Source organism: Labrus mixtus, chromosome 2 (assembly GCF_963584025.1).
Source record: "Labrus mixtus chromosome 2, fLabMix1.1, whole genome shotgun sequence".
NCBI classification, from domain to species: domain Eukaryota; kingdom Metazoa; phylum Chordata; class Actinopteri; order Labriformes; family Labridae; genus Labrus; species Labrus mixtus.
In genome coordinates, this window is record NC_083613.1 from 25,736,918 (window position 1) to 25,764,238 (window position 27,321).

The 27,321-nt window shown below is 41.0% G+C and overlaps 1 protein-coding gene across 1 annotated transcript in view; it reads left to right on the plus strand.

Moving 5' to 3' along the window:
• The first annotated feature begins 6,281 nt into the window (after positions 1 to 6,281).
• The window catches only part of fbxo41 (F-box protein 41), a 36,050-nt gene continuing 15,010 nt past the window's right edge, over positions 6,282 to 27,321 (plus strand). The window contains exons 1-3 of the mRNA XM_061058684.1: positions 6,282 to 7,072; positions 8,277 to 8,506; positions 23,506 to 23,713. Coding sequence (XP_060914667.1) covers positions 6,524 to 7,072; positions 8,277 to 8,506; positions 23,506 to 23,713 — 987 coding nt within the window. The 5' untranslated portion in view covers positions 6,282 to 6,523. The remainder of the gene's footprint in view (positions 7,073 to 8,276; positions 8,507 to 23,505; positions 23,714 to 27,321) is intronic.

The window sequence follows — 27,321 nt, forward strand, 5'->3', positions numbered from 1 at the left end:
GACTCCTACCTGACTTGATGCTCAGAAACGTTTTTTTAAGAAACAGACTGTGGGAATTTGCTTCCTATTTTAAAAACATCCATCGACTTTATGTGACTGCTGTTGTTAACTGCAGATGATAGATACCAAGTCTTCATTCTCTCTATTGACCTCGTTGGAAATAAGCAAACTGAAGTCAGGTTATGATTCTCTGTTGTACTAACTTTAATACCTTGTTTGAAAGCTAACATGGGATTGACAGACAATAAAAACGAGATAATTAGCGTTTCCAAGCACAGAGCCCTTTAAACATAGATTTCCAATGTTCTGTCGGGTTACTCAAGAAACAGAAAGAAAACATCCAATTAGGATTTTTAATGGCCTGCCATGACAGTTATGAATGATGCCCACAGCAGCAACAATACTCAAATCTTTACTAATGATTGTGGATTCCCATCAGCCCTGGACTTACATAAGTCAGAGACAAGTATTCTAAATATACATCAAACATACTTTTTAGTGCATCCAGGTTTGGAGCAGCAGAAGCTCAGTCTGGAGGGACTTTGTTTGGGAACTGGAGGGTCACTGGTTTAAGTCCTGGTATGGAATAAGTATAGAATTGGGACTGGTAAAGGATAGATGCCTGTTGACTTTCTGAGCACTGCCGAAGAGCCATTGAGCAAGGCACTGAATCCCTGTCTGCTCGGGGTGCCAGTCCCTGTGCCTCCTCTGACATCTCTTCATATACGAGCATTATGCCTATCCACTGTATGTGCTTTCAAGCTTTTGTGTATGTATAGTTTACACACATACACATGGCCTGTGTGTGTGTGTTGTATACATTCAATAACAGAGTGTAAAGTTCAATTTCCTTCTGGATTAATAAAGTAATAATATTTAAGGAAAAAACAGAAACAAAGATTATTAGAAATAATATCTAATATCAATAATCGTAAACTGCACAACGCTCTGTGATATTTTGTCACAGCACCAGGTGGCTGCTCTGGAGAAACATTATTATTCAGCCAATCTGTGCATGTCGGTGTCCCAAAATAGTCCAAAAACATCAAATTTGGCCGTGTGATTGTAGCAGATGTGCTTCTGATCAGTGCAGTGATAAAAACAGAAACAGAGAGATTCCTGTTTCAGCCTTTACTTAAAGGTCCTCTTGTCTGTGTGATCAGAGGTCACACAGCTTGGAGGTTGGCAGTTAAAAAGTGCTGATGTAGTGATGGTTTGGTGAAGGTTGTGTAATTGTTATATATTTTTACAGAAAAAGACAGTTTTTTAATAGGTTTTAGTCGCATTTTGTGTTCCTCAGGTTTTTAAATCAAGATTTTATTTGTTGTGTATGATACTACTGGACATTGTCTGATCTGCCATCCTTTATCACTAACTTAAAATGTACATTTCTAATTTGGATACTTTGGATCTCGATATATAGAATTATTTTATAATTGTATTATTTATTGTTTATTCTATTGATTCTTTACAACTCTGTGGTTAGATTTTTCTTTTCGTATGTGTTTACCCCGTCGCCTAAATGTAAAGATGTTGTAATGTCATAGTAAAGCTGAGATTAAATCTGAAGTCTAAACGGTTTATACTATGAATTACTTTCTGACAATTCGGACCATTGCTCATTTTCCAGCCTCTCAAATGTAGGATTGCACTCACACATAAGCTCACCCTGAGTTCACACAGAAATGTTATTAGGAGGCTAACCAGAAAAAAAATGTTTTGGATGAAGCGGGGATAAAAAAGCGGTGTGTTAAAACACCAATGGTAAATGACTGTAGATGCTTAAGGTTTCAGACATTTGCTCAGACAAAAATAGACATTACCAGAGGCCACTTTTGTTGTATTTGGCTTTATACACTTTATGGCTTTGACTTTCGAAGACCAGGAGATAAATCGATCAAGTTAAATATAAATCATTAGATATATTGATAAAGTAAATAATTGGGTCAATCCTAGTTCATCTTGTGAATTTGATCCAATGGTTCAGTTTCCTCTCGTGGTGAAAGTTACTCAGAAAACCTTTCCTTTTCGTAAACACACAACATGGGAAAACCCAAAAGCTCTGTTTTATACAGAATGCGTCCTTGATGTCTTTCTGCACCTCCTTCTGTACCACTTTCTTGGCCCACCAGGTCGAGGCAGATGGCTTTACACCAATGACTCTGGTTCTCTAAAAGTTTCTGTCTGGTAAAAGGACGATTTTCGTGGCCACTCTTACTCAGTGCTTGCTCATGTTTCATATTGCATCTCTCTATGTAAAGTATGTTTAGTTTATTTACATTATTATAAAATCACAGTGTTGACTAGTTTCACTGCAGATGGTACTTTTGAACTGTTTTCACATGAATTTTTTAAACTTCAGCTTGACATAAATAAAAATCAACGGGCACTCTTTTGTGCTGGTAGAAAGAGCGAAGCTGAATGCCATGGTGGCCTGCGAGTCTTCTGTTTTACACACATGCCCACTTTTTTACTAATTGAACAATCAAACGTTAAAGGCGCTCGCCTGGGATCTCTCAGCTGAGCTTTACTGGCAGGATGTGACATGTGGCTACCAAACAGCCCCACTTCCTTCCATTTCCTGCTTCACTCAGTAATTTTAAGCAGAAGCAGATGGGAGCGCCTGCTGTCTGCAGTGTAGTGACTGCATCTGTGAGATCCTCCTCTTTTAATAAGTGGGCACGTCCTGCCAGTTCATTCCTTGTTCCAGCCTCCCAGACGTCTAATAACAGTCTCAGTGACTTGTGGGAATTTCCAGTGTAAAGAAGCTCTCTGTGAGGACCGGCCTGCATCTGTGATCTGGGATTACAGCGCCACATGTCCGTGCCTGTACTGCTTCTGACATGAATGGCTGCTCTAGAAAATTCTGAGAGGGGGTTCTGATCTAGTTTAAGATTCAGTCTTGGTATGGTGTCCAACACTGTTTCTACCGACTCTTAGAGTCCAAATAGTCCATTTGTAAATACAGACTGTCCCCATGCTTTACCAGCTGCACTAGAATACTTAAATCAGTGCAAGCTCAGGCTCAGAGTCACATTAATGCCTGTTAAGTATCTATATTTTGCTGAATTTTACTGTTTAATGTTATGAACAAGTGATGGCTAGACATTCCAGGAAATAAATCCCAAATAGTGTCGATCATCCATCAGTGATTGGTGTATCAGAGGGAGTGGGCAGATTGGATTTACTGTTTTCTTGGTTCTTTCGTAAGATATGAGTAAAAGGTTACTATTGGTCAAACAATTATTTAATGATAAACAAGTACAAGGTGGTTGTTCTTATTTGGAAAGGGCACATAACAGACATGTCATTGAGCTGTGCAACATGAAACATGAAGGAGGATGAGTCCAGCAAAACTGCATGAACAAACTATTAGGGTGGTTTCACATTAGGGACCCAGGCCCGGATATGAGTGCGCTTGACCCCAAAGTCCGGTTCATTGGATCAGGTGTGAACACAGACGTACCGTACTCGGGTACTGTGCCTGAGTCTGCTTGAAGAGATGGTCCCGGGCATGGTTGATGTGTACTTCCATTTTTGGTCCAAGGGAGATGTGAACGTATCCGTGCTCAAACCAGGAAGTGGACCGCTTCATGATGTAATTCTACAATTCAAGGGCCCATTTCATCCTCTGAGCTGCACGGTGGATGTGTGTGTAGGAGGAGGGTCGTTGGTGGCGTCTCATAAAAAAAAAAAAAAAAAAAAAATCCACAGATCACAGTATGGACATAGCCTGCGAGTTGTTGCCATGGTTGCCTCTTCTTCTTTCTGCTCTTTGTTGGATTTGCAAACTAACTATGTGCATACTGCCACCTGCTGTATACGAATGTGTACATACACAAGTGTACTCGGGCTTGGATCTATTTTACACAGACCAGCGGGGGGGGGGGGGGGGGGGGGGTGGTGGTCTAATGTGAAATACCCTCAATGGTGAACATTTTCCAGGTTACATGTTATGATTTGGCTCTTTTACAAAAACACAGTATGTCATCTAAACGTAGTCTAAAAGCTATATATATATATATATATATATATATATATTTAAAAAAATAATATCCTGCCTTTAAAAGAATATTAAAAGCTTTAACTTAAGAGATGTGTTTCTGACTTTAAAAACTTTGATGATAGGAAAAGATTTACCTTTGTGCTATAATTGTTTCTGCGATCAATAAGAAACTTAAGTAGAGGAATAACCCTGCTGTATTTAGATCTGGTTGGTAATGCTTTGAAACTATCTTGTGGTTATGTGAAAACTGCACCAATCTTTGCCTTTTTTCCCCACCGTCAAGACCGTGTGATGTTTTCATGAGTTCCGCTGAAATACTTTCTGAGGCTGACCTGAAGAGCTTGCAAAAATCTTTTTCAGTTTAGTGGCTCGATCAGAGAATTGAGACTTTAATAATTAGAGGACCTGAAGCTGGGGAATCATCCGAGGCTGTCCTGCTGAATATTTATTTCACCAGTGGCATCAAGTGCTGGAAATCAGATAAACACAGTCAAGCAATGTTCTTGCAGCAGGCTTGACTCATCTCAACATCAAAGTATTAGATTCAAATGATCAAATTAAAAATTGATTACAAATATTTTTGAAGTATTTTTGCCAGACTGTGGTGTTAAGTATGCAAAGCTCCCTGCTATACTCAGACGTGTCTCTGGAAATGAGCTGGAGATTAGCACACGTTGTTTGTCTGTATATAGTTTTTTGTTTTCATCTCATCTTTTCTTCATTTTCTATTTTGGTAATATTTTAAGGCTTCATAAAAGGTTTACATCGGCTCCAGCCCCCCCTTGACCCCACTAGGATAACAGATAGTGGACCCTCTTGTAAATGGTAAATGGACTTGAGCTTGTTATATCGCTTTTCTAGTCCTCTGACTGCTCAAAGCGCTTTTAACACTGCGGGTCACACCTACACATTCACACAGTGATGGCAGAGGCTGCTATGTAAAGTGTCCATCAGTATTAACTAACCACTACCACTGATCCACAGCCAACACGTAATGGACTCACAAGTTTTGTCCAGCTGATCTTGTAGATTTCAGACGTCAACATTATGTTACCGCTAACAAGCACTCTCACTAATGGAGCCATTTCCTTTTCCCCACACTTCCCCCCCGTCTTCCTCTAAAGGCAACACGTAAAAGAGTTGGCTTTTTAACATGAACTAAAATACAGCTGTCGTGTTTCTAGACCGCCAAACTAACAAATCAATAATCCCACACAAACTATTCAGACACAGCTGGCTGGCAGCTTGGATGTCTTTCTGTCCAGAGAGATGTAGTAGATCATACTGAGGGATGGCACTGCTGAAGATCTCTTCAATCTCAATGCAATACTCCAAGTAACCCACACAAGGCTACAATAGAAGTAACTTAAAAGTAAAATTTATAGTTCATCTTGCAAAGGATTTCCCTTTGATTGATTTCGGATGATATAGTTGCATAGAATTTTGTGAATGTGTGTAATTGTCTTTCTTTTCCCCCCTTTTTGTGTGCCAAAAAAAAAGATTCAGACAGTTGTGTGTTGACCGACAGTTGCTTGTGCCGCTATTCTTTATCATTCATCCCCTCTGCAGTCAGAGTACTAAATGCCCCTTAGGTTTTATATACATGTTTTGGGGCCTTTATTGGTGAGGCAGTTGGAAATTGTGGAAAGAGAGAGAGCAGGGAATGACATGCGAGAAGGGATCACAGTTGTCGACCCGTGCCACCCGCTTTGAGGACTACAGCCTCTGTACGTGGGGCACGCAATCTAACCACTCGCCCACCGGCGCCCATTAGGTTTTATATTTTTACTGAATTTTATCCTTTTACTACCACAGATCAGGTTTTTTTTTTTAACCTTTTATCACTGAACTGTTTATTGATTTTCTTGAGTCTGGTTGTTCACTAGTCGGTCTGTTAACCATTGGTATCTCATTTAGGTCATGTTTCATATTTTGTATCTCTTTCGTATAGTTTATTGTCTGTACGTCACTGTATTTGTGTTTTTTTTTTTTTTTTTTTAAATCTAAGCTGCTCCATACCAGTTGCCCCAAGAGGGATTAATGAATTTGAAATGAATGAACAGGACAACACTGTTTAATTGGCAGTGTTGCAGAGAAATGTAAAATATATATGTAGAAAAAGAAACGGACACACATATTCACCAGTTTTCAGTTTCCTTTGTCATCACCTTCTGTGAGGAATTAATAAACCTTGATTATGTCTCATTTGTTCAATTGATTTTAATCTGATGTGACATCAGAATTCACAGTTCTGTCTTGCTCTGTTTGTAGGACCTCAGGCCGGGAACCATGAAGGGTGAAGTGAGACGACCAGTGAAATGTTGATATCATGTCTGGTTCTATGACTGAGCTGGGCTCCTTCATTGCACATGGGATCTCTCTTCCTCCGCCTGACTTGCTGTAGTTACCCTGTTGTTTTCACCATGAGAGGATCTGTCAGGTGCTCGACCTCCGTGCCCTCATACTGGCACCGCTGTTGTGCCGCGTGAGCGCCTCCTCCAGCAGCCTCTGCGAGGAATGGCCTCTCTGGACCTGCCATACCGCTGTCCTCGCTGCGGGGAGCACAAGCGCTTCCGAAGCCTGTCGTCCTTGCGTGCCCACCTGGAGTACAACCACACGTACGAGACCCTCTACGTCCTCTCCAAGTCCAACAGTGTTTGCGACGCCGCCGCTCTGCTGCCCCTAGTGGCCGAGGGAGCTCTCCTCGCGCCCGCCAATAACAACGACCCCTTCGAGCCACTGCGACCTTCAGCTTTAAAGGAGCGCCGCTTTCCCTGCCGTGAGCTTCCCTGTGCCGACGACCTGAGTCTGACCCCGGCTAACTCCAACACTGCGGCCAGGTACATTCCCAATGTCGAGTTTCCCCTGGGGGAGATTTTCATGAAGAAAGCCATGACATCCGCAGACCCTGGTCCCCATGGAAACCCCAGCACGGCTGTAGCGGTTGCAGCTAATGTAGCGGCCAGCGCTGTGGAGGCCGCCTATGAGGAAGGCCTGGCCAGGCTGAAGGCTCGGGCGTTTGAGCGGCTGGAGCTGGATGAGAGGCTGGAGAAGCTTTCTGAAGAGGTACAAGGGAGCATTGTATTAATAGATAGCTAATTGAAGCAAACAAGCTAAACACACATTAACCGAGTTGTTCATTCAGAAATTACACATAGTCTGCAGCTCTTTATATGATACTGGTTACATTGTTACTTTTTGAATGAATTTACAGGATAGTGATACATTAATGTGGCTTTGAAAAGATAGATGGACAGAATTTAAACTTTAGCACTTCCAAATTGTTGATTGAATATATATTGAAATTCTTCACTCAAGCAATCCAGTCAAAATGACACGGATAAGAAGAGTAATGCTGAAGTTTGTCTACAGGCAAATTAAATTTGATTGAAAATAAATTTGATCAACCAGACCATTTTTGGAGAATAGTTGCTACGAAAATTGAGAAAAATAAACCTAATAACACCAGAAGAACATTCAAAACAAAGGAGAAATCATTCAAACCATGGGGTTGTAATAAAATAATGTCTATAAAGTATTGATGATTCCATCTTTTTTGCTTAGATAGAATTACAGAGCAAACGCCTTGCAGCCTGTACCTTGCTCCTCTTTGCTGGTTTGATTACATGCTGTTGGATTTTTCCACAGAAGACAAAAACTCAACGCCTTTTTTTTCATTTTCAGACCTCAAGCTACCAGCAGCGATCGTGTCGACACTCTCAGTCCGCTTTTAGAATCCTTGAACTTAGCAACAGAGAGGAAATTAATGAGCTTGTCACAGGCATGAGCTGAACCTGATGAGTCCTACATTTTATCAGTAACAAATGAAGAATGGAAACTGGGAACAACATGCTTCCTGTTAGAAGCTTAGCAGCAAAGAAAAGTAATCAGGAAGTTCTCTACTGGTCACAATGACTACATAAAGAATAATATATTTATTTATTATATAGTATTTATCACATTGTTCAAGTTCTTAGATAGTCTATAGGCACAGCAATTTTTAAACAGAGCAAGCCATTTCATAATTTCCCAATGCCAAATAGGCATTGAGCACTATTCTGTTTTTAATTTTCACTTTTTTTTTAATTAAAGATGCACAATGTGAAATGCAAAACCTGGTATTGTGAAGTTGTTTGCTGACCTAAATCTTTGTTCATGAATGTGATAATTGTCCTACTTACTTTTCTCATTTGCAAAAACTAGTTGCATTTTATACAGTGTGGTGATAATGTTGGCTCATCATGTAGCTCACGTGCCTTTTGCCCTGTAGGTGGAGCAGAAAATAGCGGCCCGCGTAGGTCGTCTTCAGGCGGAGCTGGAGAGGAAGAGCTCGGAGCTGGAGCGAGCCAAGCAGGAGAGCGAGCGGCTGAGCCAGGAGAAGCAGGACCTGGAGGACAAGGCCTCGGAGCTCTCCCGTCAGGTGGACGTCTCCGTGGAAATGTTAGCAAACCTGAAACAGGACCTGGTGAACAAGGAGGAGGAGCTCACTCACAAACAACAGTAAGTGATTTATTTATTGTTTGACTCAGCGTGAGTGTACAGCTGCTGGTGTGATGATGCTTTCATGTAAAAAAAAACCAAGAGACCTTCTCACATAAACATCTGAAATCGTCTAGACAATTTGAGGACATTCAGACTCTGATATCTTCCAGAAGTGCCTTTCATACATGATACATGCGCTTCACATAGACAAGTTGTCACTGTCAGCCGTGCTCTACAACTCAAAATGTTTTGTTTGGTGTGGGGTGTGTGTAGTGTGTGTAGAACGTGCAGGAGGAGGAGGAGGAGTCTTCAGTAATAGTGCCTGTTTCTGGGTCAATATCACTATATCATGTGTAAATGTCAATGTTAACAACATCATCACCCAACCCGCTCACTCATTAATAATATTCTAGACTATTACCCGCTGTGTTCACACATCTGCTCATGCTGGCTTTTACTAGGTGGCTGACAGGAAAAGTCTGAATGAAGTCAGCGGGTGAACGGGCTGGACCACTTCACTCAAACAATCACGTTTACATGCAGTCAGAAAAAGTCCAATTTATTGCGTTAGTCCGACTGAAACTTGACTTTTAAAACACACGTTAGTCCAACTGAAGTCGAATTTCTCAAAATCGGGCAAACACGACCAGATAGTATTGTTGGGGATAGATACTGTTGAATGTATTTGCCTCCATCGGACCCAAACTGGACTAGTTATGCGAGTGCTGCACAGTTCCTACGTCGGGCTTGGACCTGGAGGTCAAACAGCACTAATACAGCAGTATCGCTGTCGCTGCCTTCAGATATCACCATAACCTAGAAAGAGTGTTCATTGCATTCATACCAAAAGTAAAGTGTAGAGTATGTCTGAAATGTACAGATCTGTATTGTCCATGTTTTCACTGTACGACATAAAAACAGTTTGCTGTCAATCAGAAGAAGGTCCAAAAGTATCTGAAAGCGTGCATATTGCCACCTACCATAGCAGTGTCGGACATACTTCCATGAATAAATCTATTTTCCCCCGGTGCTTGTATACTGGGACAAGGACAGTAGACCAATTAAATGACCTAATCGAGCTATAACTGCAGCTCAGCTTAACTCTGCATGTACACATACTTACTGAGTGTCTGGAAACTTTCCGTAGTCATGTTTGAAATGGACTAAGAAAATGTAATTGTCATGTATTTACAATACAAATAAGGCATAGGTGCAGCCCTTTAAATATTATTGCCATCTGTTTCTTAAATGTAATATTTGCTGGATTTTGGACCATTTGTCATTCAAGACAAGTCATTTTAAGAATTCCCTCTGATCATGGATAAAGTTAGTTCTTACTTACAGCTCTTATTTTCATCACATGTAAAAGTAGTTCTATCTCACACGCCGCTGTGCTAACTTGTCATTGGTGGCAGTGATGTCGATTAGTTGTGTGATCAATCTATCCACCATACTTGTTTTCACAATAGTTTTCGTCCGTCCACATTAGCCTGTGATAGAATCAAAGAAGGAATAAAGTGCAAAATGAACACCCTTGAATACTACTTTACGCTTGACCTCAATACAGACAGCTCTCATATATATTCCCATATAAAACACATTGTCATGCATACAAACCCTCACACACACACACACACACACACACACACACACACACACACACACACACTCACCTTTTCTCCTTCACCTCTGGCCCTCTGTTTATGGAGTAATTCTCAGTCATATCCCCCCGCCAGATGTGGTGAGCATCTGTCCAGCTGCTGTCTCCATATACCTGTGCCCTGCAGCGCCGGTTAGCTACCCGGGCTGAATGAAAAGTTGGAAATGAGCAGGTGGGAGTGCCCCAGAGATGTCTAGTTACCCTCCTCCAGTTGTCTCCCTCTCTCTCAGACCAGTACCTCCGTAGAGCTGCCGTGCTGCTACACGAGGTAGTTAGAAAGCAGGCTGCTGTAAATAGAAGGAGTGCTTGGATGTAAATCACAGCGTGGGGATGCAAGTTATTGCTGGCTCTGAATCTGATGAACATGATTTGCAGTTCTCCCACAGCATGGCATGAAGAGTGAGTAAGGCAGGGTTTATTGTTGATATGAATCCCACAGTAATTAATTTGATGCTCAGAACATTCATGCTATTTTTAGTTTGACAGTCTAGAGGCATTGCACACAACAAAAAACGTATCGTAATAAATCCAATGAATGCGTTCCTTTCTGTATATTTTACACAATATTTTTCATGTGTCCTCTCTCAGTGATCCGCTTTATTTATGATGTATGTCATGGCATTGTTCATCATAAGAACAAAGGGAGTTGAAGCATTGTATTAAGTTCTTATTAAACCATTTATTTAAAAAAAAAGAGTTATTGTCCACTTTTGTGGATATGGTTGTGGCACTTCCGTGACCTCTGCAACCACAAACACAAGCGTTCATTTCAGGAAGTGTCATTCGAGGCTCATATTGAAGTCATCTGGTATCTGTGTTGTGTTTTTATCTGACAGGACAGCCAACCTCTTCTCTCTATCTCCCCTCTGCTTTTATCACTTCCTCTCAGTTTTTTTTTTATCAGGGCTGAGTGTCAACAGGTCAGAGACAGAAAAGCGCTAGGCGTCTTATCTCATCTGAAATACAAATTGGCCATATTACTGAATTGTATGTATGTATGTGCATGTGTGTGAATGAGCTCTTTCCTGAATCTTAGTAAATATAACAATAACTAAAGTATATATAAGTGTAATGGCCTCTGGGTATTAAATGTAAGCCTTAATATGTGTCGTGTAGCGAATGATCATTATCAATGTCATTAAACCTGCATAAGGGTTGAACATGTATCATGGCACGTCGTCCCTTTGCCCCCCCCCCCCCCCCAAAAAAAAAAAAAAAACTCTGTGTGTACCATAGACTAAATGGGGTTTGCTCCATGTGGCCTGTACTGCGAGTCGTGTTCCTTTCTTCTTTGTGTCCAGCTCCCTTTGCTGTAAAGGTCATCATGTCTGTGCTCCTGTTTCCAAAACCTGGCGGCTTCAGGCCGGGAAGGTCATTCTCTGACGTTCCTGTTTGCCTCCTGGTTGTTCCAGTAGCGCAGTCTCTCCCTCTTTTCTCGCTCTCACACCGTTTTTCTGCCTCTGTGTCTCCGAGGAGAAGCTGGCAGTCGAACAGAAAGCTCATTCAGACTCTAAACTGCAGAGTTGGGTCTGAGGTGGAAAAAGAGCATCACGGTCGGTGAATGTTCAGCAGGGTTGATGACTAAGCAGTAGTTAACAGACACAGAGCAGCTTATTGGCTCAAACACGTCTGGCTAATACACCCAGCTGACTTTTTTTTTTTTTTTTTAAACTGTTGAAGCTTACAAGTGGCTTTGGGGAGTCTGTGAAACTCATTTCAGAAGATGTGCCTCATGTTTGTACATCCATGGTGTCAAATGCTAAAAATGTGAGTCACCTCCCTCTGAGTTGCTATGCAACCACAGGAAACTCCTACGACCATCTTTTGAGGCGAGCATCAGTATGCATAAAAATATGACACGACACAATAATTTATTCAGCGCACAGAAACCCTGTAAACAAGCATGCAGAATGCCTCAGGTGCAGTAAGTCTTCAGAATAATCTTAAATGTGCAGTTTAGTTTGCAGAAAAATTCATTCACAAGCAACAATACGCACAGAAAAAAACACACTGCCTGCTCGGAGACAGTCACAAAACAAATGCATTGTGATAAACATCACACTACACTGTATAGCATCTAAGTTGAATGATTAACAGAGTCCCTGGAGCGTGGCTGTTAAGTGGTTCTGTGGCAGCTGGAAGAAACGGGAGCAGCTGTAATCAGCAGAAACTGCAGCCGGAGGAGGAATGAGAAATGGTGGGGCGGTTATCTCCATCATTTCAGCGGGCTGCAGATTCTCCCACATTAGTGAAACAGCCTAATTCTGTCTCTGTCAAGGAAATGCTTTGAATATTTGTCAGAAATGTCCCGCACATTACGGATGTCTCGAAGATATGCAGCAAGGTTCATTAAGTCGCAAGGATATTTTATTACAGTCACTAACAGGCCAATTGCCTTATTATTGTTCCAGTAGATTATTTTGAAGTGCTTTCTAATTAACTGTGATCTTGTCTGTAACATTTAATACAGCACAGTTTGTGATCTGTTTTAATGATGGTCCGGCCTCACTGGATGCTCCTGCAGAAGGACGTTATGCTGCTGTGTCTTTCAGAGGCAGTCACGTTATCAGACGCTTCTTTTTATGCTTAATTGTGTCTCATCTCCTGGGAAACGTTTGTGTGAGATGAATAGGGGGATGATACAGTATCATTAAGACCTGTGCTATCCTACCAGTCCAGTACTCCAGCCCTTGTGGAAGTGCTAAAGCGCTCGACTCGTTGATCAATCTGTTTATATGGAAAAGGCTTTTCTAATTTCCGGTGTTTGAGTTATGCGATTCAAGCTGAGCACTGACTTTAAAGCATTCTTCTTCGGATCAAAGACAGTATTTTAATTTTTATCTTTGTTGAACTGAAGACTGCTTGGCACATTCAGTTGTGGATTCTTTATTGGCATTTAATGGGTTTATTTAAATCTTTCTACTGCATCATTTGACACAAATTGAATTATGCAAAGCAGACTCGCAACAAAAAAGTGTTTTTTAGAATTGAGACCGTGACCATTTTTACCCTTTATTTATGTTTCAAAAGTATTGTTTTGTTTCTTCTTCTACATTTTTATTGCTCGGTAAGTACTCACCCCAGTATAAATGTACCAAAGGGTTTGTGTTAGCCATGTATACCCTGATCCCTGATGAAAACCTGCAAAGGTCAAAAACTGTTCCATTTTATTCTCTTTCTGTACAAGCTCAACAAATGAACTGCTGTCTGATGTTTGAAGACATAATCTTTGGCTTTAGGATATTTTGATGATTGCTAATTCCTAATTTCTGAAATAAAACAGAAAAAAACAAAAAAAAGTGACTGTCGAGATGATTAGTGTTTTGGATAATTGTTAGTTGTAGCCCTACAACAACATTTTTTTGGTTGGGATTTGTGTTAAAAGGTAATTATTAAAGTCATTTTGTGCTTGCACATTTTGGCATTGCTGTGTGGCTTTTCTTTACAATGTAATTACTGCTGCTCCGCCCTCATTTGCTCGACAAACAAGAGAAGGACTTAATGTTGCAGTATTGCAGTTGGTGCCTTTTCATTTTCTAAGTGAACATGATCTGAAAAGAGGGGAGAGCAGTGCAGAGAGAAGTCCTGTGAGGTTTTCATATCATATTCAGCACACACAGTTGCTGCAGTAAACCTGAACACAGAAGCTTGATTTATTCCTATAAGCAGCTATGATAAAGAGTTTCCCATGCATCGTCAGAAAGCTGACGGCTCTGAGCGCATCACAGAACATTGGAGGATTCTTTCTTATTTCCGTCACTGTTCTCCCTTCAAAAAACAAGCTGGTTTTTCTCACTGAGCAGCTGTTTTGAATGCAAAGTGAAGCTGTGAGGGGCTCAGCTAACTCGCCTCATTACCGACAGAGTCTCACTGAGAGGAGCGAGTAGTGTTAGCATGGCAGGACATCTGAAGGCTTTTTAATGAAAAGAAATCAGAGGAATAACGTGATCCCTGCAAGGACATGTAAGAATGTGGAGGCCCTGGACTGGAAAATGAGCTTGACACCTGCCGTAATGATAGATGTAATCAGGAGTCTTTCTTATGACATTGGTGTTAAAGTGCTGTTCATGTCAGAATATGTCAGAGCACAGGACAGAAGAGAAATATTTGGCCAGACCCTGCAGAAACAGATGTCATGTACGGTTGTAAATTGTTTGGATGACAGAAAAAAAAAAAAAAATGCAGTGCTGCATTTGCCAGACTCTTTTATGCAATAAAATGGGAACATGATTCATGCAATGCACTGTGGGAATTCTTTGTTATTAGGAAATGTCCTTGTATTCTGCACAGTTACTGGCTCACATGTGCGATCAGCATTGTGAGAAACATTTAGAGCTCATTAGGTAGGATTGGATTTCTGCAGTGAGATATTAAGGCTGTAATGTAGAATACAGAGCTGCTTAGAGGGAATTCAGATTTCTATTATTGATATCAAGTTTGTTATTGGAAGAAGGTGTTCTGCATGAATTTGGATAACCCAGATTGGAGTGTGTGGACAATCCAGTGGACGGTTAGCCTTCAGTTAGAGCAGCATAAAATTGGACATGTTGTCTCGTTTGAGCCCAGCACAAAAGGGAAACAGGAAGGACGCTGTAGCCAGACACATCTCCTCTCTCTCATTTTTGTTAAATCTGACATAAAAGGTTGATGTAACCGCTATGTCTAGATCCACTCTGATTATCGAAGTGTATGAGGCTCGGAAGATGCAGTGGGGTTTAGTGTCAGGATGTGTTTGCTTCTTCAGATGAAGCCTGATATTGAGACAATGTTGTCATGATTTATTTCTCACCCCGAGCGTGACTCTGTAGGAAGGCTCAACGTGGTTATCGCGTCTTACTGTGTTTTCGGTTCTAAGTCAAAACCTAAGAAATCATTGTCCGCTGATAGCTTTCAGATTGCCAGCAGCTGAACAGAAAAAGAACAATAGAAAAACAGGACAGCAGCTATATCACAGATTAGAAAGCATATTTGACAAACAACGAGCTGCAATCAGACACAGTGAACGTAACCTTTACCGTCTTTCTAGCCGGAGGCGCTGCTTGTCAAAATGCCAGGCAGGCAACTGCTTGGTGCCCCAGAACACGGGCCCCCAAACTTTAAACCGCAGCCCCATCTGACATCACTCACTCCTGTGCCTTGCTAAGCGGTGCATGCATTATAGCTGAGGAAACCTAAGTGTGTGTCAATGAAAGTCAACCTAGAAAAATTAAGAGGAATTATCTGTTTATAGGAGAGAAAACAGGAACAGGAAAAAAGAGGAACAGGAATAATCGTTTGGACAATGGTCATTATTTCTTGCCTGGGGCCCCAACAGACTCTAGAATCTCCACTTTTTCTAACTTATATCACTGTTAGCTGGCAAGTGGCGGAATTTTTACATTACTGTTTGATAGTGTAACACGATACAATTGGAAAGGCTGTAAGTCCTTGCTAATAGAAATGTTAGCGATGAAGTGGTTGAACTTTGATGTGAACTGTTTTCTATTTGAAGCTAATGGGTTTATCAGTTATGATGTTATAGAACTTTACATGGCTGCCAATCAAAATTGTGTCATATCATAAGAATAATAATAATTACCAGGTTCCCAGCATTAATAGGACTTAAAAGAAAAAAAAAAAACCATCATAAGATTATTTTAAATGGCCCACCCTGAGCAACCCTGAGGCCGCAATGTGAATACTGTGTTTTCTTGGTATCATATATATTGTAATGCTCTATTTCTGTCTTTGCTGTTTCTCTTGAAAATCTGACATTTGAGATTTTTGAACAGTTTTGTATTACTGGTTAGGCCAAAATAAGGCGTTTCCCCCAAGCGATCAGAGGCATACCTGCTGTAGTGATTTCTTGGGGATCCCAGTCACGTCTTTCTCTCAGAAGCTTTTGACTTCAGCGTGTCTCTTTCATCATGCTCTCTCTCGTGCTTTCATCCTCACCTGTGTCACATCTCCTCTCATGTAGCCATACTCCCAACACATCTCCTCCTGCCTTTTGTGTTTTCCTGTGTGTGTGTGTGTGTGTAATGCCTACAAATGACACTATGAAATAACAACACGATGTAGCCCCCTTAAAAAAAATAAAAAAAAATCACTATTTGATCCAAGTGTCAAAACAGAAGACACACAAGAAGATGTGTCCTTTGTCCCTGCGGAGAAAGCTCGTGTTCATGCTACATCCTCGTCTTCACGGCGTCGGCCTTTCAGTCACTCATCTCTGCTCTCTAGCTATTAATGAGGCATCATTTTGAATTAATGGACAGAGTTGATGACAACTGTGAAAGGAGACTGACCAGTGATTATAATTAACATTTAAGCAGAATCCTTGAGGAGATCATTCCTTATTCATCAGCCTCGGTGCAGCTGGATGTCTTATTCTCGACCATTTGTTATGCTTGTTTAAGGGGAAAGGAAATTTAATATGGTCGATTTAGCTATTCATTATTTCTCTGAGCGTGTGCAGAAGCATTGGGCTTTAATTGAGGTCTTCAAAGCCCATTTTCTTTTGTATGATAAAAAAAAAGAATGATGTTTGCAAGCTGGAGAAGCATTCATTTTGTCAGTGAAAGAGCAAATTCAGCATTTTCTAATTCCAAGGGCGTAAAGGGACACAAAGGCATCAGATAGTAGATGTATGTATACTAAGCAAAAAATGAGCTCCTCATTGAAGAAACCACAGAGAGCAGCAGAGAGCAGGAGCAGTGTTTGTTCTATGTGCACTGAGGGGGAATGTGTGGTTAAAATAAAAGAAGATCTTTTACCGTTTAATTCTCAGTGCTATTGATCGTATCTCAGATGTTAGTGTTCATGGGAGGATGAAATGAGGCACATTGTTTGCATCAGAGCTAAACTCTTGTGTATAATTCAATACAGAACATCAATAGGAAGTGTATAACAATATGAAGATAAGAGATCAGGATCCCCCTGAGTGTAGATATAGTGGTGGGGATGAAGTGAAGTCAGCAGGCGGAGGATGGAAACCCCTGAATGGTGATCTCTTTAGGATATAATGACAGAACTACATTTATATTTAACCCTGTGCCTGAAAGAACACATTTATGAGCCATCTTGAGACATAAGTAACAAAGTATAAACACTGATAACAAAAACCTTTAGATCAAAATGTATTTCAGATATTAACATTCATTTCAATCAGGTGTGTCCAAACATTTGACTGGTAGTGTATATGTTATATATGTGTTCAGATCACTGAATGATTTTGATTATTGAATATGAACAATATAAATGACAACTTGCAAAATCCCTTTAGCCTTCAATAGGAGCCTCAATCACTGAGGGTAAAGTCATGTTTGCGATTGGCTACTTCTTTCTAAACTGGTCCGTAATTAAAAACAAATCACGAGTGAGAAATGAACCGCTAAATCCTTATTTTTTTTTATTAAATCCCTCTTACAACCACCACCTATCTAAATGTATATTCAATGCACAGATGTAAGAGTGATATCAGTCTTCTCTAATAACTCTCTGCACTAAAGAAGTTTGACCAAAATTGTTGAATTATTACTATCAGTTATTTGTCGTTACAAGGAAGTTTAATTTGTGTGCTGTGTGCTCACAGAATGTTTATGCATGTATTTAAGAGTGGATGTGTTTGAGCTAGAAACAAAGACAGAGAGGAGATAAACCTCTGTGCCACCATCAGTAAATACTGATCACCAGGGTCACATACTGTACTTCCCCGCTCTGTGTTCTGAGGACTGTGTGAACCCAGCGTGGACCCACCACCGAGTCATTTTCTCTGAGTCATGCTCCAGACTAATGGCCTGCATGTTCCTCACTCAGAAAAAGATGGTGCTGTGCATTTTTTTTTTTTCCCCCAGCTCCCTCCTTGAGTCTGGATAAACATGCAGGCGTGTTTGTCACCTTGAGGCTTTATTTCCGAGGTGTCGAAGAGTGGAGTGAGTCATGCTGTTGGAGAGAGGTGTGTACGTGTGTTAAAATTAGGATTGACAATAGGAAGCAGCCACATCCCATTTCTCTCCCCCCCCCCACCCCCCCTCCACTGTCAAACCTCCTGTGCTTTCTGCTTCCACATGACTGCAGATTTCTGTTTGCTAGCTGTTGCTCTAGCCTCTGCAGTGTTTTCTCCACACAGCCTTTGTGCCTATTTTCTCATCTCCATTTTTTTTATCAGCCTCAGTCCTCTGTTTCCCTCTCTCCTCTTCATCTCTTCATCTCTGGTCTTTCCCTTTCTCCTTGCATGCCCCTTGGGATTTGGCAAAGCTTTTTTTTTTTTCTTTTCCCCCTCCCTAACCCCCCTCCAGCATCGACCTCAGGTCTTCCAATCAAACTCTTGATTCCCTTCCTTGAGGAAGTATGGTAAGCTTACCAGGCGCTCTGGTGCATCGGTGCGCCTCCAGAAGAAAAAAAAGAAAAGTCTTCATGTGCTGCTTTCAGCACATTCCTCCTCATGGGATTGATGTATCTGTCTCCAGTAACAACAAAAAGTCTGATACAGATGAAAAATGTACAAAGACAAATTACAGATGTGCATTACAATTTGGATGCAAAAATGCAAATTCACTTCCATGCACGCTGCATCGCACTCTGTTAAAGCAGCTGTGAGAGTATATCATTATTACTGGAGGCTGAAGTTAAAACAGTGCTCAGTCATTGTTCTGTCGTGTTGAATAATGAGAGCTAAACTTTAGCTTGAGGCTAATTCATAGCATTGGGTACAGCTCCACTCGTTTAATCCAAATAAACGATACTTGGGCTCATTAATTGTGCACAGTAATGAGATGCGTTTGTTACAGTAGGATGACTCAGTGATTTGATCTGCCCAGCATGTTTGTTAATGCATGTCATTTTGACAAGAGCATTTCAGTCCAGCATCTGTCCTCCTTCGTATTCATATATCTATGCATGATTGACGAGAAGGACGTTTTTGATCCCTTCAATCCTGAGTTTTATACTTATGGTGAGTTTTCAGCCCATTTCAAACGTCATCAATTTTGGCTGCTGGGAGGATGATATGTACCTCAGGAGTTTTTAGAGAGATAGAGAATACAGTGTTTCCCCTAGGTTTACAGCGTTGAGGGGGGTGGGGGGACACGCCGACACAAACACAAACACAAACACAAACACTTGGTGTCCATGGGTTACTTTTAATGACAGATGTCCTTTTCTATCGGAAAGGTATCCTTAAATGACTTAATTCCCTGATTAAGGACTCTATCCACTATCATATCCCTACAATAAAGGCACAAAAAGCCCAAAAACAACTTGACCTTCAAGGGGGGCGGGGAGGGGCCGTTGGGGGGGGCGGGCCACTCCCCTAATATAATGGTAGGGGAAACACTGGAATAGATGTGAACCATTAATAAAATGAATGTATAAAGCATATCTAAAAAATAAGGGCAGTATATTATAGTTACATAAACAGAGAGGACAAACAAGCACACAGAAAACTCACAAACACACACACACACACACACACACACACACACACACACAGAAAGTACTAACATTAAAGACAGTAACAATTGTATAATGAAGAGGTTAATACTATTAAAAACTAAATTGAATGCAAAATACAAGAAACCTAATAAGATCCAATTAGATTCACTTAATTGTGGGAAAATGTGTGATGGGACCGAGCGCTGCACACATTTAGCCGCCTCTACAGTAGACAGAGAACTAGTGTGAAAAAATGTTACTAAAGTCATGCCTTTGTTGCGCTGTGTGCTGAATGTGGAAATAGGCAGCTCTTGGCTAATAAGTTTGCTCTTGCAATTCAACACGGTGGTGATATTGTGGTTTTTTTGTTCACAGCTGGTTTCGCTGCAGTGGGTGTAAAAGCTGTTAAAGAATTTTGAAGCCTCAGTCAGACTCAGAGAACGAAACAACGGTCAAGAATTAAAGGTAGCTGATGTTAGGATTCTAACTGAAGTCCTTCTGAAGTATGTTATAGTTTCCGCAGCTTCCCCACTTAAAAAAAGATTACTGCATTTACCTGATGGTTGTAACTGAATTCTAGTTAATAACCAAACAGCTCTTCCTTTTTTCTTCTCTTACTTTAAAGGTTAAGCACTGTGGTTTGATAGTTATATAGTTTTGTCGGTAACGGGTCAACAAGTGAAAAACCAGGTCTATGTCCCCCCCCCCCCCCCCCCCACTATGCTCTGCCAATGAAAGGCATCTGATCGAACCTTCACAACAGGGCCCATAGTCTCTAGCGAGACTCTTCTCCTCTGTCGGAGGTGGTGGAAGAAGCTACCAAACTTCATCTGATCTGCAGAGTCCCTTTGCACCTTCAAGAAAAAGCTGAGCATTTAGGATGGTTTTGATGCTGATTATAACTCCCAAGAGCAGCTGTTGATGTAGCCTAGTTGTTAATGATGAAACATTAACTTTAAAAACACACACACATAACTGTGACGTTGTTTCCTCCTCTCTAGATTCTTGCGTATGTTGTTCTAACTCTCTGATGTACGTTACTTTTGACAAAAGCATCTACGTAAAAAAATTGTAGAAAAACAGTTTAAATTAGGGTAAAAAATGATCGAATAAAAACTTGATTGATTCAACTCGTAATGTCTCTCCCTAAATGTGGTTGAAATCAGACGCTGCCTCCTGTCCAAACACACACTTTGTCTGTGAGCTGAAACCATCTTTCTGCAGTGTTTATGGATGCTGGAATCTCTCATGTCTCTTCAGATATAACAGAGGAGAGTCTGTCGTTTGATGAGGATGAGATGGTTAGTTGATGTGGGAGCTGACACAAACACACAACTTCTTTATGTTTACACTCTTAATTTCCATGGTAAGAAACATTGTCCCCTGCTGTGCAGACAGTGTACAGAAATACCCTGTTTTTTAATCGTTCAATCTCTTAATACACCACATCTCATCAAGAAAGAAAGAAGATATGACATGAATTCACATTAAGAACAAATAGCAAGAGCCAAATCATGTAGGACTAGTTACATAAGATAAGTTGTGGTCACTTGGATTCATTTAGAAATCCATTGGCTGTTTACTCACAGATCGAATCGCTCGTGTGTTTTCATTTCTCTCTAAAGGTCAAAGCCCCGGACTAATTCTGGACTCATATTTTTGTCATCTTTTGCCTGAAGATAAGACAAGTGAACTATGTCAGACTCTGAACTATTCTTATCTCTGAGTGTCCCAATTTCAAGAATCCACTCTGTGTGTGCTGTTACTGTTTCTGAACAACTTTGTATTCTGGTTAGTAGTTGAAGTTGATTTTTGACTTAAGTTGGACAAACAGGTGTCCATTCTGGTTGAGCTGCTTGTTTTTTTGTATTCATGAGCAGAAACCTATTTCAGCTGAAGGGACTCAGATGTGATGTCTCCATGTCCTGTCTGCTGTTGTCAGTCTGTACCTTTGAATTGTTCCTTTGTCAAGGTCAGGTGTCTGCGTTATCCTGGCTGTATTGTTTGGACAGTCGAGGCTCGGGCTGTTTAGAAGGACACACGCTAAGACAAACACGCTCTGGGGACTGAAGGAGTCCCAAATGGAGACAGATACACATTAAAGGGCTTGAAAAGGAAAAGGAAAGTTCAGCAGAAGGAGACCTGGAATGTGTGTTGTTTGAGTTGGTGGTGGCAAGATAAATAGACTCTTCATATTTGTTGGTTTGAAGAAAATGATCAACAATGAGAATAAAGATAGATCGAGTTTTATCATCTGCATCAAGCAAAAACTGGGTTCTGCTGCTTTAACACATTGCATGTAATTCCATGCATATTTGGGGATTTTGGACTGTTGGTTGGACCGCGAATGCAGATGTTGAAGCTGCTGAGGATGTGACCTAGGACTCAGATAATGATGGATCATTTTTCACTCTTTTCTGACATGAGGCAGTTCTAAAAATGTATTTTAGCCTCATGATGATTATGGCCTGCCGCTTGTTTTGGTTCATTCTCACTGATTATCTCACTGACTTTTTACATCTTAATGACTCATGGTTCATTTTAAAATAAAACAGAAGACTTATCCATGATGAAAATGATTGTAAATTGCAGCATTGAAAGTTCCATTAGTCAAAGTCAACTTTATGTCAATGTTGCCATACGGTATGTATGCCTGAAGATAAGATACTGGACAAACAGAAACATAAAAATAAGTTTCTCTCCGAGCCAAGGGGCAGAGAGTATAGAATTATAAAAATACTAAAGATAATGTGCAAAAAGATGTGCATTCAAAATAACAACAAATGTGCACGGACGTGCAATAGATATAAGGCTCTGGTAACTTAGTAAAAAAGCAGGTGCTTAAATTGATTTTAAAGTCCTTTATCTTTAAAGTCATAGGTGCTTTATGTGTTCCTGATGAGGGGAGGTAAGTAGGGAATATAAAATCACGTTATTGTAGAGTTTTCTGTGGTTTTATGATTTTCCTCGTGACTTTGATATTAGGCAGCTATAAGAAATGTTCTTATAGTAAGTCTCAACTCATTGTTTAGCTTTCCTCTCACTGCTCTGGTCAGCTCATTCAAACCCTCTGCACACTGTACATAACTCTTCATGAATGACTAGTGTGTGCTGACAAGATCAGCATAACAACTTAAAAGCTGGTATGTACACATGTTCATGACTAAAACATGAAATGTGTTCATAAATTGTTTCTGCTGCCCCCAAGTGGATGAAAAGAAATCTGTTATTGCAGGTTTGAATAATGCAGGTTGTATGAAGAAACAGGTGGCCTAGTCATCTCTGCATTATATCTTTTTTTGCCTTGTTGGGGTTTTTCAATGCGGCTAGTGTCATTAAGCTTACATTGCATGATCATTTAGTTTACAACACTAAGAGAAGGCCATTTCCTATCACTGCAGAGGCTGCTCATTATGTAATTTACAGTTAAACTCAAGTTGATGTGATTTAACAGATTGCAATTAAACTATTTTTTTTCCATCAGACCATAATAGACCATGTATAATAGATTATGTATTCTGCAGGCAGCAAAGGCTACAAATACACACCATGCTAACACTGTCTGACTCCCTGGTATGTTTTCTTCTGTATATGAGTAAGACACTGTCCTCTTAAACTTGGTCCTGATGGCCCTGAGGCGGTTAAAGTATCCAGCTGCTCTCTCTCTCTCTCTCTGTTTGTGAAGTATATTTATCTGTGTCAGAAAGCGGTCAGTGTGCGTAGTCTCTGTGCATAGAGGGCAGGAGGGCAGCTGGTGTTGTAGAGAGAGGGTGTCCTCCTGCAGACCGTTTCTTAGTTGCACAGCAGTTTAAGTTTCAAGTGCCAGCCAGGAGCAGGTTGCAGTACCTCTGTAGTATTCCCTCCTGATCAAACAGATTTACATAGAGCTATGCGACGGTATTTCCTGCAGATTTAACATCGTCATTCCCCTCTGTGTCCTCAGGGAAGTGGCACAGATCGACCAGTTCCTCCAGGAGACAGCGGCACGTGAGGCCAATGCCAAGGTGCGTCTGCAGCAGTTCATTGAAGAGCTGCTGGACCGAGCGGACCGTGCAGAAAAACAGCTGCAGATCATCAGCAGCTGTGGCACCACACCCAACGGCAGCCTGGGTCGCTGCAGCCTCCAGGCCACCAAGGGGAACGGGCGCCAGGTTAGGATACAGTCAAATGCAATGTGTCATATATGATTCCACTTGACTTTGTTGATAATAATCAAGACATTTCCACTTTTCAGATTGTCAGGACAACAACAAAATAATAATCTCTCTAATAACATAAAGATATCCATTCTTATACAAATACTTGAATTGATCCTGACCACATTTCAAATACTTATCAGATCTTAACTTGTTACATATTTATTTGTCAAAACAAAACTTATAAATGTGTTTGTGTATGACAATTTTATCACATTATTAGTTGAAGTGTTATTTCACCACACATGATTCCACTCTGAGACAAACCGTCCAGCTTTCTGACAGTCCTTTGCATGGCAGCTCTCAGCTTCTGAATAGTGCATAAGCATTGATTCTGTTGAGTCCTGTTCCTGTAAAGCACCGCGGGTCAACCCCTTAATGTACTTAAAGAGCCCTGAGACAACAAGTCTGCTCCTCTCAAGCCGGCTGAAGTTCATTAACTTTCACAGACATTACCGTTATGTGTCACAGAAATACTTCAGTTAACAGGAATGACTTCAAAATGTAAAGATGATGATTGACAATTCTACAAAACATTAGCTGGAAGGACAGATGCTTTTGTCCAAAGCGAAGAACTTCAGAGAGTAAGGACACAAGCAAGGATCTAGAGAGGAGCAAACAAAGTCACTTAGTGCAAATGAACAGCTTTAACTCCGAACGGACACACAGGTGCTGACAGGCTTCTTGCAAGCCTATTTTTTCTTTACCAACACCTCAGATAACCTCTACTTATAAGACCAAACTTTGAGTAGAAAAACTGCTTAGAAATGAAGAGTCTCTCCCAAACACGCTCAAGCTGTAGTGTGTCATTTAACATTTACCTCAATGTGCTCCAAAACAAGCCCCTGACCATAAGTATTTAAAACATATTGACTACATACTTATTTAAATACAATCAGTTGATATGATCTCATAATCTGTTAGAGTTATGACTTAACATATAGCTTGTCTGCTTTGCTTTTAGCATCAAAGCTCCTGCAGGAGACCGGCTCTTTGTATTCGGCTCTCTGCAGCTCTCATTGTTGCTTTTTCTCACCCTGCGTTTTCATTTTTACACAACATAAAAAAAAAACCCTGTATAATCAGACACTTTCTTCTCTTAAAAATGTCCCTTATTCAAATGATCAAACACCTCTCTAAAAAAAAAAAAAAAGGCAACCTGTTTAGTTGCACACATTTTTGTGCTGCCATGGTAACCGGTTCTTGCTCCAAAATGAAACACTTCTGCCTCAGATAAATGAGCTGTTTCCATTTTTCTGACTTATTTTTGAGGTTTTCAACGTTTCTGTCTTCCTCAGATCACTACCTCAAAGTCAGAGAGATCGTTGGTATATTCGACTTAGTCCATTTATGTAGTCTTACAGTACAGTGTTTGATTTAAGCGCTCGTTTGTAATGCTGCAATATGCCTGATTCACAGTCAAATGATAAGGAACACAGTGTTTCTCTTTTCTTTAGCTACATTACAGGGCTGTTTGGCCTGAGATTGACCTGCTGCCTTATTTTAGACGTCCTCTCTCTGGATCCAACCGTCAGAGAGTTTCATGTTTGTGTGCAGCGCTGTGAATAATCTACTTGACAAGTACATGTGTGGAGTAACAGACTGGTTGGCACCTTCTTACACTGTCAAGGGAAGCCCAGAGATATCACCCGTCCAAGCACACGCCCTCGCGACCTCCCTTTCTCCGTCTCTCTGTCCCTGCATCAGAGAGGTCGCCCTCGTCTCCTAGGAGACGGGTTTCAGAGCCGCAGAGGTATTTTAGGACTGACAGTGAGGGGAAGGATGGATGACTTATTTCCTGCTCACACTCTAGTTCAATCACAGCTGAGTCTAATGCATTTCTACGCAGGGAGTGCAAGGTGAAGATAGCTTTATTTCCATCACAGTGGGGCATAAAGTTTTGGGATTTTAACAGAGAGACGACAAGAGGGAGAATAGGAGAATTACTCAGGTTCGTCTAAGGCCAAACTCAGGTCACAAAAGTGGAGATTTACCAGCTCTTGAATGCATCTGGTTCTTTCCATTTCTGGGGGGATTTGCCTCTGTTCCACTTTAACTGCAGCTTGACCAGCATTGAGAGACGATGGTGTTTTCAATCATGCCCAAATCTCCTGAAAACTTCCCATCATTTTCTGGTGAGCTGCACGAGTGAACACAAACGGTCGACTTCACCCGGAGTCTTTCCTGCATGTCCCCTGACTTAAATTTCCGAGTGAAGTCTGGGTGAGCTGAAGTGTTAACGCTTGCAGGTAAAAGTCCTAAAAAATTCACAGCAGGTCGAACTGCTGATGACATTTACCACGCGATTAGTGAGCGACAGATGTGATCGTCTGTACGTAATGAAACAGTTTTATACTCCTTTCTGCTCACCTGTATGTTCATCTCCACTCTTAAGTCGATGCTGTGGATACGTCAAATAACACACATTATTGATATAGAGGCAAAAACTTTCATTATAGCGCCACAGTCTACCTCGCTTGCCATCTTGGATGTCTTGTAAACATTTCAACCACAGTGTCCTTTTCATGTCATGTGCTGCCCCCCCCCCCCCCCCCCCCCCCACGTCCCCCGTCTGATAGGGAAAACTTAATGCTGTGAGGGCCGAGTGTGGATAACAACTTTGGAAAATGGCAGGGGTCAGACTGTGCTGAAATTTTCAGGAGTGCATGTTTGATGTCGGCTAGTTCTATTTCCTCTGGCACTGGGCCAGAAACCAGCAGTGTGAGGAGAAGCAAAACACACACACAGAGAGAGGGAGTGGAGTGACAGTGCCTGTGTTTATGCAAATTTTCCCTCTATGGCACGTTGCCAGTCTTGTACACAGAGTCCCATCTGGCTCTGCTTCACACACACACACACACACACACACACACACACACACACACACACACACACACACATGGATTTGGACACACTCTTACAAACACTACACACAGCATACTTGAGTGCACAGGCAGCTTTGAGTGTTATATAAAAGAGTGACTCTGGGATTTTGCTCTCAGGCGAACAGAGAGAGAGAGAGAGCGAGAGAGAGGAGCAGGCTGCACAATCATAACCGAGTACACGAGAAAATGCTCACCTGCTTTCAGCGATACAATCAAATATGCTAGGTAGTAGAAAATAGGATAAGGGTTTGGGGGTTTCAGAGTGAGGGCATAAAATGTTTCCAGGAAGTTTGTCATTGATATATTTGTCCCCAGGAGGATGATTCCTAATACAGCTGGAGCATCTCTATTAGCCAAAAGATTTCACCTGTATAAAAACAGTATGCCAATCCATCATCCATTAACACATACAAGGGCAACATCAGAGAAAAATATATGAAAACAAAGATAAAAAATCTGACAACACAACACAATATTAAACTATATCAACATCGCAGTTTTGGAGGAAGTCAATGACTCTCTCTGATTTGTTAGGACAAGATTTCTATGAAATTGTTGTGGCATCAGAAAGACTATTTGTGACCTAAAGGCTTCACCCTGAAATGAAATGAAATGAATAGAGTTTTAGATCAACTCTTGTTTTAATGATTTCCTGATTTTCTGAATAATTAAACTTGT